Below are 18369 nucleotides of genomic sequence, written 5' to 3'. Positions count from 1 at the left end.
AAGGACATCCAGACAAACAAATGCCTTATTCAGTGTTTCCCCCCACAAATTCGGTCTCCCCACCCACTTTCATAGGGAGTAGGACATGGAATGCGACTGGCAACAGAAAAGGCTAAACTGAAAAGCGGTCTTATTCAGCCAAATGGCAAACCAGTCATATTAACCAATAGTCTGACTTCATACTAAGGTATAATAGTTACACTGATCTCTGCATGTCTAACTCCAGTACTATTATAAGGTTTTTGACTGTCTGTGGTGCTGGGTGTTGATTTAACAGACCACCCTGATGTGGTTTCACACTGAATTTGCAACCTTTTGGTCAACAAATACCCATCTGCTATTTCAGTGTTTTGTTTACTAAGCCCATAGCTGGCAGAAAGGCCCACTGTTTTATATAAAGAACTAAAGCCACTAGCCCAGAAATGGAAATTCCTATTAAGAGAAACCAGGGAAGAATGTAAAAATATATTTATACAGGAATACACGTACACATTTATACATATATGACATATATTTAGACATTCAGCTAACTGACGTTAGACATAGGTAATTCAGCTAACTGACGTTAGACATAGGCAATTCAGCTAACTGACCTTAGACATAGGCAATTCAGCTAACTACAGGCACTGCAACAGTACCATGTTGTTTATGATGGGCCATGGACCGGGGAAAAACAGCAATCTGTTCTCTGAAGTGATTTGTGTTGATATTGTAGTAGCACACATAAAGAGACACCAGAATGTGTTTCACAATTCACAGTCCCCATACATTCTGATAGGTTTGGAAAATTCCAGACACTGGGTGAATCAATTACATGCATAAATATTTGGGGGGAAAATAATTTTTCTATGGGCAAAAAAAAAAGATTTGTCAACCTGTTAGTTCTTTACCATTGTCTGCGTTCATGGGCTTAGATCATAGTAGATCACAGAGTATTAAATCATAATGAGTTGTGTGTCAGCTTCAAGCATAAAATATGTTAATGATTAATGAAGAATAGTTTGTGACTTTATTCTCCATTTTCTAACAAACTGACATGAATTATGTTATTTTTTTAAACAAGTAGCAGTACTTCAGCCTGTTAGGTCACGGGTCATTGAAAGGTCAGCAACAGAAGCACTGGTAATTGTCCATGAGAAAATATGTTTTCAGGTCACCTGTTTGAAGGGTCACAGGGCCCCAAAAAAGACCACTGTCCCTGCGGTGCTTTTCACCAGGGTCCCATAAGGCTGTCTATCCGACTAGTGCCCTATTTGGGCCCTTTGGGATGTAAGGAGTCTTGTAGGTTTTAACTGCAGTGATTATTATGTTGCCCTGCCAGCCTTTGGGAACATCTGAATGGCAACTACGTTCAAGCAGCCACAGGGTCAAGATAGACTGGCGCCACTTTGTACACACCCACACAACCATCAACACTGAGTATTACCTGGGCGGCAAAAAATATTTAATTCCACTAAGTACATGTTAAAATGTCATTTTAACGCAATAGCGAAAATGAACTACTTTTTTTCATACTTAACAAAGGAAAACCCACCATACAGTGGATATAAAAAGTCTACACAACCCTTTGAAAATGCTTGGTTTTTGTGATGTAATATGATGAGAGAAAGATAAATCATGTCAGAACTTTTTTCACTTTTAATGTGACCCATAATGTGAACAATTCATTTGAACAACAAACTGAAATCTTCGACGGGGAAAAATGAAAAATAAAAACCTTACAATAAACTGGTTGCATAAGTGTGCACACCCTCTTATAACTGGGGATGTGCCTGTGTTCAGAATTTACCAATCACATTCAAACTCATGTGAAATAGAAGTCATTACACACCTGCCATCATTCTAAAGTGACTCTGATTAATCACAAATAAAGTTCAGCTGTTTTTCCTGACATTTTCTTAGTTGCATCTCAGAGCAAAAGCCATGGTCCGCAGAGAGCTTCCAAAGCATCAGAGGGATCTCATTGTTGAAAGATATCAGTCAGGAGAAGGGTTCAAAATAATTTCCAAAGAATTAGATATACCATGGAACACAGTGAAGACAGTCATCATCAAGTAGAGAAAATATGGCACAACAGAGACATTACCAAGATCTGGACGTCCCTCCAAAATTGATGAAAAGACGAGAAGAAACTGGTTAGTGAGGCTCCCAAGAGTCCTGCAGCAACATTAAAGGAACTGCAGGAATTTCTGGAAAGTACTGGCTGTGTGCTACATGTGACAACAATCTCCCGTATTCTTCATATGAATGGGCTATGGGGTATGGTGGCAAGACGGAAGCCTTTCCTTACAAAGAAAAAAATCTAAGCCCAGCTGAAGTTTGCAAAAACAAAAGTCCACCTAAAGCACGTGGTAAAATGTGTTATGGTCTGATGAAACCAAGGTTGAACTTTTTGGCCATAATTCCAAAAGGTATGTTTGGTGCAAAAACAACACTGCACATCACCCAAAGAACACCATACCCACAATGCATTGTGGTGGAAGCTTTTTTTCTTCAGCTGGAACTGGGGCCTTAGTCAGGGTGGAGGGAACTATGAACAGTTCCAAATAGCAGGCAATTTTGGCACAAAACCTTCAGGCGTCCATTAGAAAGATGAAGATGAAGAGGAAGTTCACCTTTCAGCACAACAACGACCCAAAGCACACATCCAAATCCACAAAAGCATGGCTTCACCAGAAGAACATTTTGGAATGGCCCAGCCAAAGCCCAGACCTGAATCCAATTGAACATCTGTGGGGTGATCTGAAGAGGGCTGTGCATGAGAGATTTGGAGCGCTTTTGCAAAGAAGAGTGGGCAAATATTGCCAAGTCAAGATCTGCCATGCTAATAGACTCCTACCCCAAAAAACTGAGTGGTGTAATAAAATCAAAAGGTGCTTCCACAAAGTATTAGTTTAAGGGTGTGCACACTTATGCAACCAGGTTATTGTGAGTTTAAAAAAGAAAATATTTACTCCTCAAAGATTTTCAGTTTGTTTTTCAATTGAATTGTTCACATTATAGGTCACATTAAAATTGGAAAACATTCTGACATGATTTATCATTCTTTTTGCATTCATTTTTCACAAGAACCTGGCATTTTAACAGGGGTGTGTAGACTTTTTATATCCACTGTAGCTATAATTATCTTCAGAGTCTGGGAGAGAAGAGACCCCACAACACAATGGATTAAAACATTTTCATGTTCGGGAGCCTGGAGGAAGATGGAATGTTCACGTCACAGGAAGGCAGAGAGAGAGCAAGTTGACAGTTATGGCCTTTGAACTAGCCGAGGCCCCAACCAGCCCAGGGTATTTCAAACAACCATGTGTTTGTGCAGGTTTGAAAACCTGCGCTACCAAGTAAACCTTCAACAGAGACCTCTGCTGTGTCCTCTGAAAAATGCCTAGATTAAGCACTTTGAGGGAAGAAAATGATTACTCCTTCCTCCCTTTTTTGGGGGGAAAAAAAGAAGGCAAAAGAGCAGATGTATCCAGGAGTTCAGTTGAAATGTTTAGTTGTCAAGCCTAATGATAGACTGTGAATGACTCAGAGGCTTCTTAGGGTATCTCAGGACTTACAGTGGTATCGGTCTTTGTAGTTGGAGCAGCCCTGAAGATAAGAAAAAAATATCTTTCTTTTGTGTACAAGAAAAACCAGTGGCTGTACAACGATATTAACCCATCCCACTCCAGGGTCCAGTGGGGCACAACTTATCAACGGACAACAATTCCAAGAGAAAAAAAGTACTGTTCTGTGTCTTCAACACAGGAGGGGCAAAGCTCAGATGCCAGGCAGTGCTGGTCTCCCATTTACACACACACACACACACACACACACACAAAAACACACTTATGCGTGCGCACGCACACACAGACATGAATGAGCGTACCCACACCCCATTGTATATAAAAAGGCTTTATGTGCCAGCCATTAGTAGCAAGGCGGCAGGGTCCAGCCATGTGAATGTGGGGTGGACTGAATTCCCTGTCAGCTGTGTGTGTGCATACAAACTTGTGTGTGTGTATGTGTGTGTAATTGAGATGGTAGAGGCTTGGTGGTGGTTGTCTCCTTGGGAGTGTATCCTGCTTCAACACAAACTGCGGTAAAACAAAGGCCTTATGGGTGGTGTCCAAGAGGACGTTGCACTTTGACTGTGCCTTGTCCCAAATGGCACCCTGTCTCCTTGGTGCACTGCTTTTGACCAGAAACCAATGTGCCCTAATCAAACGTAGTGCACTACATAGGGAATAGGTTGTTATTATGCCCTCTCATGTTCAGGTGCACAAGCTCTAAAGATCAATGCGCGCCTGTCACCAGGCCTAATATAAACACAGCTAATAACAGCTACGGTTACCTTAAACTCAAACTAACACTAACCCCAATAGCCTAACCCTTTTACCTAAACTTGACCCGGGCCGAATGCGTAACCCCCTGGTGTACCGGAGCCCCCAGCAGCCCCGGTGGGGGGGGGGGGTGCACTGGGTGTTAGGAGGCCCCAGGTGATGGTGGCTCCAAAAACAAACACGGTCCATTTTTAACGGTGCATTCCCCCAGACATGTCTGTCGGTTTTTCTTGCGGGGGGAGTCCGCCAAACTGCAGTACATCCCCGGCCTGCGGTAACCATAACCATAATCAAAGAAAACAAGTGTAATTATTTGAAGATTTCTGATATTTTTGTCCCTGTTATGTTGTCTGGTCAGGAACACACATGCATGCCTATCCTGTACATCAGCTTTGTAGGTCGGACATTGTTTCAACTTTGTTGCTACACTTCCTCTTTCGACAGGTGGTGAACATCCTTTCTTAGTCATGCAAAGCAAAAGAGCCTTTTGCATTACAGGAAGCAGAATCTTTCTCTGCACAAACGTTTGCTTTTCCACGAGTGACAGACGAACAGTGCCTGTGACAGTCTAAAGATCTGTGCAATTAATTATAGTGTGATGAGTTTGAACTATTGACTCCAGGCAACTGCTTTCCTAAGCGTTCTTTTGGGGAGGGGAAAGTGTGTTGTCAAAGTGTTCTTAAAGGGTATGTAAAGGTTACTGCCCGCGCAGAACATGGGCCGTGTCACTGGGCCTGAATGGTGACCAAGACAAAGGCCAAAGAACACTACATCAACTGGGAATGTATTTGTTGCACTCAGGCCTGCGATAATAGAAAGTATTACATGCTCAAATGTGCTGCAATTACTAGGCATTAATCTTCCTATGAACATCGGTTCTGCCAAACATAGAGCACAATATGACATACATTTGCACAAAGACATTACAATAACAAAACATTTTCTATTTTGTTATTGTACTGAGTGTTTGCTGTGAGTCGAGGGCCTGCAGTCTCTTTGTGGTTGTTGGCCAGAGGTTGTGTTCTCCTCACGGGGGATGTGTGCCAGTGAATGCTTCCTTAACTCTGCAAGATCTGCATCGTTCATCGATCTTTCACTCAAACAAACCTGCCGTGGATGTTGCAATGAGACTAGGCCATAGCCTCAAATTGGAGAAGAAATCAAATAAATGATTGGCCCCTTAGATAATACTAATCTTATCAATAGCAAAAACAGAGTTGCAGGCACAAATCTTTCTCTTTTCTTTGGCGATTCCATGGGGAAATAATCGCTACCAAGTTAATAAGTGGAAACACGTTTCAAGGATATAGAGAAAGAGTGTATGAAGAGCAAAAAAAATCAAGATACTATAAATGAATATTCTGTGCACGGACCCCCCCCCCCACACACACACACACATTACTTCACAAGGTCTCACAGATGCAGTCTGGGACATTTGCAAGTAATAAAATATATTTTTCATACCAAATCCTTGTTGGGCTGTATGTTTAATATATTGTGAATATGTGCTTAATATATAACTACATTCAATGTTATACCTGCTATCCATGAAATTCCATGTTTGAGTTTTTCAGGGAACCCATTTTGGCTCAACAGCGCCTCTTTACAACCAGTGGCCAAACATCCTCCAGCACATGTTGAGTATACTGTATCATTGGAAACGTGCACGTTCAGTCAGTAAATGAAAGGTTTCTGTCTTTTTGTGCTTCAGCAAAGCAATTAACCTTAATTGCTACTGTCAGTCGCTGTGGATAAGAGCAACCGCTACATGACTTCAGTGTACATGAGTCAGCCTGCAGCAGGATTCAGGTTGCTATGATAACAAACACATTTAGATATGATGCCCATTTCACCCACAGATATAAAAATATCTGTGCACAACAAAGGGCAGTGCTCTGTCACGAACTGACTGTCTCAGGGAGGCATTCACGAGCAGTGAAATGACTGTTTGAAGCAACGGCATGGCTTTTAAAATCAACTCCCATCACCAGTCCCTGCAGGGAACTAGGCCTAATTGACTTAATCGCTTAAAATTACACAACCGGCGCGTACATGCACCCGTGCAGAATATTTCTCTTCCACTCCTGCATTTAAAATAATGGTTCCCCATGGGTGGTGCATGAAACTGTGCTCATTTTGGGTATGGACTCTCTACTGCCCTCAGCTGTTAAGAAAAATCACTGCAACATAAATACTGTTCTTATTTTAATTGGACAGTTGCGGCAGAATCTAAAGTTCTTGCGATCATGGCCAACCAGTAGGCATCTACAGTGGGCAATGGCGTAGGTTTGTAATGTTTATTGGGGGGGGGGGTCACTGGATCTCAGGACTTTTACTCTTTTCTAGGGGGGTCACATTGACCTGTTTGTTATTTGGCGGGGGGGGGGGGGGGGGGGGGGGGTCATGAATTCCCACCCCCCCAATTCTACACCCCCCATGGCAGCTGACTCAGGATATCTTCTACTTCCTTTAACACAATCTATGATAAATCCTCATCCTCAATACTAACCAAAGGAAGTGACAAGTGCATAGTTGCAACATGATGCAAATTAAGGCTTTGGAAATACATCCTCCTTTCATGCACACTAAAATAAAAGTGACTTTACTAATGTCGAAAGGCTCCACTCTGTGTCTGTCTGTGTCAATATAGCAAACGGCCTGCTGACAATGCCAGGCTGTTTCTTGGGGTTGCTTCCTAGGCACTGTGCTCCCACGCTGTGGACAGCAAAGAACTTGGAAGTTTTTACAGGTTGCATTTCAGCCCATCAACAAGGATGGGAGATTCTAGTATATATCATTTGAAACTGATAATTGCACACGTGACCCATTATGTGATATTTTGATTTTAAAAATCCTGTATAAAAAAAAAAAAACAATACAAAGAGGTTTTCATTTTTATCATGAAATGTTCTACTTAATATGTTGCAGATTTTGCAGGAGCACATAAACACAAGCACTATATGTATAAAAGTATACATCATTCATGAATTAACAGCCATACATTTAAAAAGCAATACTATAGAAGTGGATAACTTCAATGTGCACAGTTCCAGTTGATCTTGACAGTAGACAATCCATCCTGTCTGACTGTGACCATGCCTTCATACTACAAGCTAAACATCCCTTTAATGTATACTTATGCTGAACCTCACATCTTTCTTTCTTGGGGTGCATACTATCACATTCTGTAGTTAAGCTTTTCCAAAACTCAAGTCTGGGTTCCCCAAGGTGTGAACATTTTACTTATTTTTACTTAACACAACTGATTCAAACAATCACAGCTTGATTTGTAAATTTTTTGAGTTGTGCTAGAGCAAAATGTCTTGTAATTGGCTTTCCCTGTTTGGTTATAAATGCTATAGGTCTCTTAACAAATGGGCTGTAAAACATAAACAGGAACTTGACTACTGTGGAATTGCCACCAGATCCAAAACCAGCTGGACAGTGACAGAACAGGATTAGCCTGTTCTAATGCTCTACTTTGTCTCAGAATGGCCAGCTCTGTGGGAATAGTGAGTTTACAATAGTGAGTTTACAGGTGATAACAGAACTTGAAAACCAACATGACCTGTCTTAGTAAGTTGTTGGGCCACCATCAGCTGCCAGAACAGCTTCAGTTTGCCTTGGCATAGTGTCTGGAACTCTAATGGAGGGATGGAACAACATTTTTTCAAAATATATTGAGCATTTTGGTGTTTTGATAATGATGGAAAGAGGTATCTGACACGTCGGTCCAGATCATCCCATAGTAGTTAAATTGTGATCTAGCGACTGCAAAGCTGATACATCTAAGTGCAGATGTCACTACAGTACTGTATGGCCAGACAGCATCCATGTAGCCTATTGTGACTCTGGTGCTAAGTCTTTAGTGGCAAAATTAAACGTAATCAATTATGAATTCACTCTATAAGACAACAATGTGGAGGAAGTGTAGTGTCTGAATACTTTCCAGGCTCTGTATGAGTGTGCTACCACGTTTTGGGTTTCTTGTGAGAACAACAAACAACACTAAATCCTTTACATTATACGACTACATTTTAAAATAGCTTGTTGAAACAGTTTAGTAGTAAGCGCATTATAATCAATTAATTCGTTACCGGCAAATGTCTGCGCTGGAAAGAAGCCCATACAAAAAATAAACATAAAACATTAAAAGTTAACCAAAGACAAGACAGAAGTGTTTGCAGACAAACTATTTTAATTAGGCACTTATCTTTCACCTAGAACGGTGGTTTATCACTTGAATTCAAAGCCACATCTCAGACTGTATTTAACAGAAACATCAACAAGAAAAGATCGAGTAAAAGACACGTACAGATTTTGCTAAAGTGCTGAGAATATTAGGATCCCGGATATTGTCATAGGCGCGCTTTAGCGAGAGCAGTCCAGTTGCGTCACAGTGAAAGCACAGAGAGATCTCACGCAGGCAGAGCATCTTTTGCACGCGGACACCTGTTCGCTTCTTGTGGTAGGAGCCGGTGGTCAGCACTCCAAGACGTCTGGTAAAAGGGAATAGGAGCGGTGTGCTTCTCGGGAGGTACGCGGAGGTCCAGGACTGCCCAAACAAGTTGCAGAGGCCGGATAAGAGTGCTAAGCGCATTGCGTATTGAGCAGAGCACACTCACGCAAACTTACTTGCGTCCCAAATGACAACCTGCTCCCTATCCTTTAATTGGCACCTGAAGAAAAATGCTGCTGAGAAGAGTGTGTGATTGTGAGATGGTTTGTTTACACCTCTCCCTTGACAGAGACACCTTATGGTCGGGACCATACACAGGAAGTTGCGAAAAACTAAAAAGTTGTAAAGGTGTCCTGTTTTAACAGTGTCTGCGTGTGGGACGACGTATATAGCCCATGAATCAACACTGGTGACAGAGTAGGTTTCTGCAGAGAATAGGCTGTGCGGCTCTCAGAGAGAAGCTGGTTGTCATCATAAAGACCCATGGGTCATGTCCTGACGATACAACCTCTCAGAGATTGACTTGCAATTACCTCACGTCAGGACTGCCGGTATTCTCCGGTGTTTCAAATGCAACCTTTAAAATACAAACACTTCACTTCGGGTTTTGAGACGCCTCCAAAGACCCCCAACTATCAATCAATAAATCTATCAATCAAATGTATCTATAAAGATGTTCTTAAATCAGCAGTTGTCACAAATTGCTTTTTACTTCGGTGAAACTACTTGTTTCACCGAAAACGTACTGACAAAAAAACATTCCGTTACAGTTTCATGATAAAATGAATACCCTAAATGCCAGCGGACAGGCTTGGACATCATTATCTTATGGAAAGTTGAAAGAACTCCACACCCCCCATTCTCTATCTCGCGGACTGTGTCGCTGTGCTTGGGAATTGTAGTGCAATTCGTAAGCAACGACTAGTCAATAGTTTATAATCATGAACCCGTACCTTTACATTTGACAGACACAACAGAACGATTTCACTGGGTAATATACAGTGTACATTTCAAATACTGTCTTTGATTCAAATAGAATGTAAGATAACATGTCGATATGTACGAATATACTTCCTCTGTCGACTACAATACAACCATGATTCTGTGCAGGCGTTGGTTCCGGTCTTTGCAGTCTGACACTGTTCATAAAAGTTGATTTTAAATGACAGTTGTCACTGCAAAAGGAACACATTTTTATGCGTTTTGCTATGAATACGATTTTGTTTTCCTACGAATAAGAATTGCACATTATAGTCCAATTTGATATTGTAAAAGGGAAGCAATTTAACTGCTGGTTTATCTGCTTTTGGTGTTCGTTAGCCCCCCCAAAAAATATTTAAAAAAATCTCACTTGCACAAAATCATAACGCACCAGTCAGACAAGAGCGCTAGCTACTTGGAAATGGTCGTTGCACAGTTTAGGGGCGGGGAAGTTGACAATCTTCACCGCCGGATAAAAAGTGGCTTATGTTTGTCAAGGCCCCTTACTTACAGTTCTCTTTCCGAACTGTATTCAGTATCAATGTTCAGGGCGGTCAGCTATCCTTAACTAACTTGCCAGTCCACACGGCGTGGAAGCCGCGCCGTGACCCACGGGTCTTGGATGAAAAAAAACGTCTGAATGACGAACACCCCACGTCAGTAGCCTACAGTTGGAAACGCTGCAGCTAACAGACCAGATACACGACCGGCGCTTCATCAAACCGTACGTGACGGATACTGTGGAAGAAGCGAACCGAAGGGAGAACAGTTGTATGCTATGTCAACGACCTGATACGCCAACATCTGTAAAATCGGACTGCGGACAGCAATGTGAATGCATTTGACTTGGACCACATTTTAACACTTGTCATTTGCTGTCTGCTTTCGGGATAACAAAAGCGCCTTGAATTCGAACATAGTCATTGGGAAAGACTGGGACGAGTGAATGAGAATGGAACCGCAGTGGATTTAATTCTGTGTTCATAACATCGCAATGCAACAGTAGCTGAGTAATCGCATGGACATGGAGTAAAATGAGTTCGTCTGGAATTTAATAGAGGTTGAATTAAATGAGGAAATTGTTTCGTTCGATTTGATCTTATCGGAGGGGAGAGAAGTATAGTGGTCTCTCGCTCTTGTGCTGGAGATAGCCGATAGCCAAGGAAAGACAGCCAGCTGTCTTGAGAACGTAGACGGTCGCTTTGGAATGTAGATATACGATTATATTCTTGCACGCTTTTTTGAAACTGTAATGTGATCTAATACTAAGAACTAGAAACACGATTTTGCTTGTATATATTTTTTCATTTCTGTTCAAGTCACAACCAACTGAACTTCCACGGAAGAATAACAATGGCCATCACAACGATAAGAAAGGTAATGCATTTATCAATATATATGGTTGTTGACCTATAACTGCTAACACATGTTATGGACAGGTATCAAACTAGTGGCTATTATTATTATTTATGCTTGGCTGTATACATGTACGTCGCTTTGGCTAATGGCAAGTTATCGCGCGTGCGGTTGAAAGCCTATCCATTCGCATTCTGTGTATTGCTTCAGCTGTGTTCGCTTACCATGCCTGGCAATGCTCAACAACACTGCGCGTAGCGCTAGAATGGCATCACTGGCTAGCGCTTTTTGTGCTACATTCTGCAAGTGTGCAACAACAGTTAGCTGGCCAACTATCTATCTGCAACATCGTGGCCCGTCAGAAAAATTATTTTTATGCGCGAGACTATCCATTTTCAGCGAGAGCTGTTTCCTCACGAGGTTTTCAATATGACTAGCTGGCTAGCCAGTTGTCAAGTTTGGGGTAAATCACCTAGTTAACTATTTTCCTGTGTACGTTTACTTCCGTACTGTGTCTATGTCAATCGTTAGGTATTACTTTTCGTTGTATAATGTATTCATATTTACGACGAGACAGCACTGCACAAGTGTTGCCAGCTAAGCTAACATATCCTACCATGGTTAGCAAGTTATGCTAGCTATCCAGCCAGCTCGCGAGACGAGAGTGGGAAAGGCCAAAGGCACTGTTTCATCGGCTGTTTTTTTGGAAGCCTTGGATCTAGAAATGTTTGCCATTTGTTAAAGGTAATTAAATAACGCACAATTTATGACCGTCGTTTTATAAAGCTCTAATCGAAAGTTATCTTGATTGGAAAGGTCAGAATGTTTACCGTGTCATATTGGTTTCTTTAGACTGACCATCACAAGCTCTCTTAACTTTATCTGTTCGAACAACCCGCCACGAGATGAATGAGATCTGTGCCAGTGCCACAGTTGTCATGGTCAGATGGACGACCATTACATTACTTTGTTTGAAATGTGCTTTCTTGTCTGCTTTCTGTGCAATTGTATAGTAACGCGTTATTAAACATTTCGGAACTTATACAAAAATGTAATCTGAAAATTAACATAGAAATGTGTAAATCAATGTGAAATTATTCAGTAAATACCTGAGGAATGTCATTTTAAATAAATTAAATTCACATTTATATCCTGGAGTGTAAGGAATTAAGATTCTCAACTAACCTATAATGCTCCAGCCCAAAACAATGAAGCAATTTAGTGACTCCTTGTGGTAGGTTGGGTGTCTGCTAACTTAATTATGGTTGTTAGCAGTGGAAAGCCAACTATCCCGGTAGAGCTAGCGGTATTATAAAAAACAGAAAACACAGGTCTTGATCTTCCACTATCCATTTTTACTCAACAGCTTTTGTGAAAAGGAATTTTATTTGGTACATAAATGTATGCAAAAACATAATTTACTACTTTTTATTTCGCAACAGATCAGTGTAAACAATTTTACAGTTGCCACATAATCTTTTCCAAACCATTTAGAACAGTGGTATTAAACTCTTACCCTATGAGGGCCGGAGCCTGCTGGTTTTCTACTTTACCTGAGCATTTATTGATCCCACCTGGCATCAATCTAAATAAGTCCCTGGTTAAAGGGTTGCAATGAAAAAATGGAGAACTGGCTTTGAGGGTCAGAGTTGAATGCCCCTGATTTAGACTGTCCCTCCTCTTTCCTGACCTGTTCAGTGATGACAAACCAGTTAGACCCCTCCCTCTCCACTCCAAAACAGTTTGACTCCTCCCCCTTCATGCTAAATCAGTAGGACACCTCCCGTTTATGCCGAAACAACCAACCCACTATCTGAATTGTTGCGCTGTTACTAAGAGATCAAGCAGAGAGTCAGGCATGATCTAAATTTGGCTGCAGTTACACTGAACTCATTCTCTGCCTCTGTGTGTGTTCTTTTTCAGTGAGTCTCGGCCTGGCTTTGGAGCTTGTGGTGCGACTGCGAGAGAGGTTTCTCAACGCTGCCGCCGTTCGGCCTCAGAGAGTGTCCCGTGCTCCCGGCCCAAGCGGTTAGTCTGTACCAGCAGACTCCAGCCGCCCTGTCCCACATGTGGTCCCTTGTGCTCAATGACGGCAGTCCCCGGGTCTCTCCAGGATGGATGGTGTGGATTTGACGGTCCTTGTGTGTCATCATCAGCGCTTGCTCCTCTGTGACTGTTTTCTGTTCTTTTCAATTTATAAAAGAACACCCCCTCTCCTGGGCCCGACCCCCCCTGAGCGCTGTAAAAGCAACAGAGACTGTTGTTGTTAAGTGACACTCACAGAGTTAAGTTACCCCACACCATCAACAACTCCCAAGGGTTATTCCGCAGAGATTTTATTTTATACTCGTGTTATGTGTATATATATTTTTTTCTCTCAGGAGTTTGTTTGGAGGAGGCACATGTGTGTTTGGTCCTTCAAAACAAAAGTTTAGATTTATTGTTACTTGAGGTTTACAGTTACACCTATTGTTTTCTGGGAGTTTTTTGTTCATTGTAATTTATTTATACTATATATTTTGGAGCCTTTTTTTGTTCCTTACTGTCTCACATCCCAACAAATCTATCAAACAACATGTCTGAAACTGACCCCAACGACACAGTCCAGTACCTAGCGCCTTCCTCGCCTCCGCCAAAGAATGTGAATGGGTCCAGTTCGGACACGTATGTCGGCGAGAAGCTCGGCACCACTGACACTGACGTTGTCCGCCGACGCCGCCATACCATGGACCGTGACCTCAAACAAGTCGAGCACCGCTTCTTCCGGCGCAGCGTCATCTGCGACTCCAACGCGACCGCCCTCGACCTCCCCAGCAAGGCCGTCATTCTCTCCTCTCCGCCCGACGGCGAGGCTTCCAGCCTGGGCTGGCTGTCCCTGGCTGTCCCTTCTTTTTATCCTGTACCAGACCCGTGCTTGCCAGTGGTCGAGGTGGATGCGGAGGAGGACGGAGGGGGTGGGAGATCTGATGGCGTTGTGCTGGGGGCTGGCGTCGCTACAGACAGGACAGCAGCAGATAAGCCAGAGCCGAGCGCAGCGGAGTTGGATGTTTGTCGAGGAGAAACGGAAAAGGAGCTGCCGTCGGCGGCCGCGCCGGTCCCCGGGATGAAGGGCGTGGAGGCCAGGGAGGCGGGGGAGCCTGTGGAGGATGGCGGGGGCACGGTGGAGGAGAGGCGGGAGGAGGACGAGAAGGGGGCTGCCAAGGCTCTGCTGGAGGAACAGAAGAGGGAGGCGGAGAAGAAAGTCCAGGATGACATAGAGGAGGTGGAGACCAAGGCCATAGGAACCTCGCTGGATGGACGCTTCCTGAAGTTTGACATCGAGATTGGCCGCGGCTCGTTTAAGACGGTTTACAAAGGCCTGGACACGGAGACTACAGTGGAAGTTGCGTGGTGCGAACTGCAGGTAAGACGAACCTCAACCATTTCTTGACCCTCTGTATTTCCCTACTCTCTGGCTGGTCCAGAAAGCCTATCCAGCCAATCTGAAAGTGGTGTTTGACGATGCTATGCTATAATTTTGCATAAGGCACCTTTGGATTTGTAGTTCAGCGAATGTCTTCACTTAGGCAAAAACGCAACTGCCATGTAACACAAACCCCAGAAGCACCTTATTCGCTATTATAAACTGCTTACCAATGTAATAACTTCAGTACCAAGTACGTTTTTGTCACACATGTTGTATACAGTCTCATACACAAGGGCTGCCAGCCAATCGGCACACAGGGCTCAAACCGCCCGATTTATAACAGGATGTGCAGTATCTCCGTCGATGTGACACAACACGCAGAATGCGCCGTCCTCTCTGCTACTCCTCTCTGTGCTTTTGAGACGCGTGAGATTGTATCTCGGGTGCTATCGACATCCGCTGCCTCTTGCTCTGGCGGCCATGTGTCAGGAAGTAGACACAAGACGTCCCAGGTATGGGGGTGCAGGTCAGGTGTGGATTGCGGTAGGAAGGTTGCCTGCTAGTTTACCGCATACGATAGGATCGGTTAGGTGCCGTCTGAGCGGCGGGGATATTGCCTTGTATCCCAGGCGAGAAGCAGACACTGAAACTGGTGGCTGACACTGCTGTAACCCGTTTTAGGCAGGATGTTGTTGTCATTCCTGCGTTGTAAAAGCTTTGAAAGAGCTTGTTTTGGCAACTTTGTGGTTAGGGTTCACATGGTACCTAACATCGGTAATTTTGTTCTTTGAGAGACGGGGAGAGAGAGAGAGAGAAATGTGATTTAGACGTTTTGAGTGCAGCCAGCCAGTCAGTCATCCTAGTTGAATGTGTGGCTCAGTTAGAATACAGCTTGGCTCTATCCCACGCGGTGGAAGGATCCGTCAGTTCCTTAAGTCTGTGCTCAGGTCACTGACTCCCGTGTCTCCCCAACAAACAAGCCCCAAGTATGGGGTCAGGTGAGCTGGGTTGGAGGTTTCTATGTTTTGCCTTGTGAGTAAACAGCCATGACCTAATGGTTGATTCCCATAATGCCTCCCTATTTCCCTTATGGGCGGGGCACTTTTAACCAGGACCTGGTCTATACTAGTGCACTACGCAGGCAGTAGAATGCCATTTGCTATGCGGCCAGGGAAGCTGGGCTTAGTGTCACTAATGAAGCTCTGTACGTTCCCATAGACGCAGGTCAGTCCGTTGCCATAACACGGTTCTCCTCCTTGTGTAGGAGTCACAAGACCCTGTTTCTCCCTCTGCACTGAGATGAACTTATTCTACTGGCTTTCCCTGGAAATGAAGTGTTTTGTGGCTGAGACTGTGCCTCCTGCAGTAGTTGCTGTTTGCTATACGTTAAATTAAGATCAGATGATGGACAAATCCACAGCCTTTGAATTCAATCAGGTTACTCAGTGACTGCGTGTGGTATGGAGGTCAGTCGGAGATCAGTCGAACGGTTCGGTTAACTTGGGTCAATGACGGATGCAAAAGTACTGGAATATTGGTTGCACTCATATTCGCTGAGAGGGTGACGCTTGAGAAATGGGATTGAGAACAGCCATTGTTCACGGCAATGTTGTGGTATCTCTGGATGTAAATCTTAACATTAAGTAGCACTTAAATATGTTAAATATGTACGCATTGTTAGCCTACTTGAGATCCACGCCATAAATATAACTAGCAATAACTTGTCAACCCTTCATTTTTAACCACACAATAAAATAATGTAATTTGCATGGAGCCCTTGGATATGGGGGTCAAAATTAAATATATTACTAATTAATTAAATAAATAAGTGGCACATAAATAGGAAATATCTTTATAATGCCAATTTTTTTAATGTTGGCATGATATTTCATAAAAATACATTGTTTTTCCCAATTCTTTTCTTTTCATAGTAACATGTATTTCTTTAATAAAATGTCATAATAGTGTGACATTTTATTATCTCATGTAATATTTCATTATGTCACGGTGCGTTGCATTATTTAATAGCATATTTCAACATTAAATGCCGTATTTCAAAGCGTGTTTGATTATCACAAGGGATGTGTCAATCAATGCTCGTGGGTGTTCTTTAGCCGCTGATAGGCTAATCCAGCGACACTAGCTTCACCAACAGTTGCTTGTTTATTTGCTTGTGGGCGTTCAAACAGGATTTTGCAGCGTTAGCGGTTGTACTGAGTTATAGCAATTTATCAAGTTTGTGTGTGGAAAGTTCTGGCAAAATCACTATTATTATGTACAAATCCTAGTATTTGGCAACAAAAATGCAGGGCGTGAGGCCTGGGTCTTTTTGGAATAGCCTCAGCTCTTTCTCGACACAGATTTGAACATTGTTTATACATTTGCTCGCTAACAGATAAATCAAGCACAACTATAGCAGCAAAATCCTGTTTGAATTCCCACAAGCAAGCAACTGTCTGTGAAGCTAGTGTCACTGGATTAGCTGAATCTGCAGCTAAAGACCACCCACTTACATTGATTAACATATCCCTTGGGATCATGAAAGGGGGAATGAAGTATGTCATTAAACAATGTAATTAAATGCTGAAATATGTCAATAAATGTTGAAATATGCCATTAAATTATGAAATACACCACAAAATGAAATGGGTCATAATATTATAAAAAAGGCCAGGATTTTATGAAATATGTTAAAAATAATTATTGGGAAATACAATGTATTATTATGAAATATCATACCATTATTTTAAAAGGGGCATTATGAAAAATATTTCATAATAATGTGCCACTTCAAATAATATATTTATTTATTTATTTAATTATTAAATTATTTTTATATTAAATTATTTAATTTTGACTCCTTTGGTCCTCCATACCTGGAAGCCTACTGAGCCTGGGTTATTCATTTTACGGATAAGGGCTGTTAGGATATCCAGAATTATGACTTCTGCTGACATGAAGGAATGAAGTAGTGGCAGTGGAGAAATGTGCACGCACGCGCACACACTCACATGCTGCCTGGAAGTGCCTGATTAAGTACAGGGTTAAGGTTAAGCATTACATCTAGGTTAAGCATTACATCTAGGTTAAGCATTACATCTAGGTTAAGCATTACATCTAGGTTAAGCATTACATCTCGGTTAAGCATTACATCTAGGTTTAAGCATTACATCTAGGTTTAGACATTACATCTAGGTAAAGTTTAGTCATATATTTTACTTTATTGAGGTTAGGGTTAAATTATGGTTAGGTTAAGGTTCGGGTTGGGATTAGGGTTATGGTTAAGTTTAGGGTTAAGATTAGGGCAAGGGAGCATGCAATTTCTATTTTCTGGTCCCCATGAGGGTAGCCATACAAACTTGTGTGTGTGTGTGTGTGAGAGAAGTGTTTGGGGGGTCGGGCGGCTTGCATTCTTCGATAACTGATCCAAAGCAGTCCCATCCCAGAGGGAATGAAAGATGGAGGAGTGTTTGAGAAGGTGGAGTGAAGGGCTGCTCGGGGCCAAAGGTCGTGAGTAGGCACAGTGGTGGTCGGATGACAACGTTTGCCTTTGACAAAGAGAAGGAGCAGAATGAAATTGTGACTGTGGGTGAGGAGGAAGGAGGGGCACATGCACGCACACGCACGCACGCACACACACGGAGGATAGAAGCAGGGGCCTGATCTCTGTATCCTTCCCCGGAGCCCCGCTCTGTCCTTGGGAAGAAGCCTCCGTGGTCTGGGACGGGGAATAAGGCTGTTGGTTGTAGGAACTCCAGAAGGAAACTGCGTTTTAATTGGTCAAAGTATTTTTTTGGCTTGAGGGAGTGTGGGGGAGGGGAACATTATCTGTCCCAAGCGGC

General features: G+C 42.7%; 1 protein-coding gene across 10 annotated transcripts in view; it reads left to right on the top strand.

The window, feature by feature from the left end:
• The first annotated feature begins 10195 nt into the window (after positions 1-10195).
• The window catches only part of wnk1b (WNK lysine deficient protein kinase 1b), a 106986-nt gene continuing 98812 nt past the window's right edge, over positions 10196-18369 (top strand). For 7 of the 10 annotated variants that reach the window (XM_029114517.2, XM_029114515.2, XM_029114518.2 and 4 more), the window contains exons 1-2: positions 10196-11142; positions 13045-14524. In XM_029114517.2, the coding sequence (XP_028970350.2) occupies positions 13697-14524 (828 nt within the window). In that variant the 5' untranslated portion in view covers positions 10196-11142; positions 13045-13696. The remainder of the gene's footprint in view (positions 11143-13044; positions 14525-18369) is intronic. The other 3 variants (XM_029114521.2, XM_029114519.2, XM_029114520.2) reach the window with 1 other exon arrangement.

This window comes from Esox lucius, chromosome 18 (assembly GCF_011004845.1).
Source record: "Esox lucius isolate fEsoLuc1 chromosome 18, fEsoLuc1.pri, whole genome shotgun sequence".
Taxonomy (NCBI): Eukaryota; Metazoa; Chordata; class Actinopteri; order Esociformes; family Esocidae; genus Esox; species Esox lucius.
The sequence above is the reverse complement of the archived record's forward strand: the minus strand, read 5'-3'. Positions and strand labels throughout refer to the sequence as shown.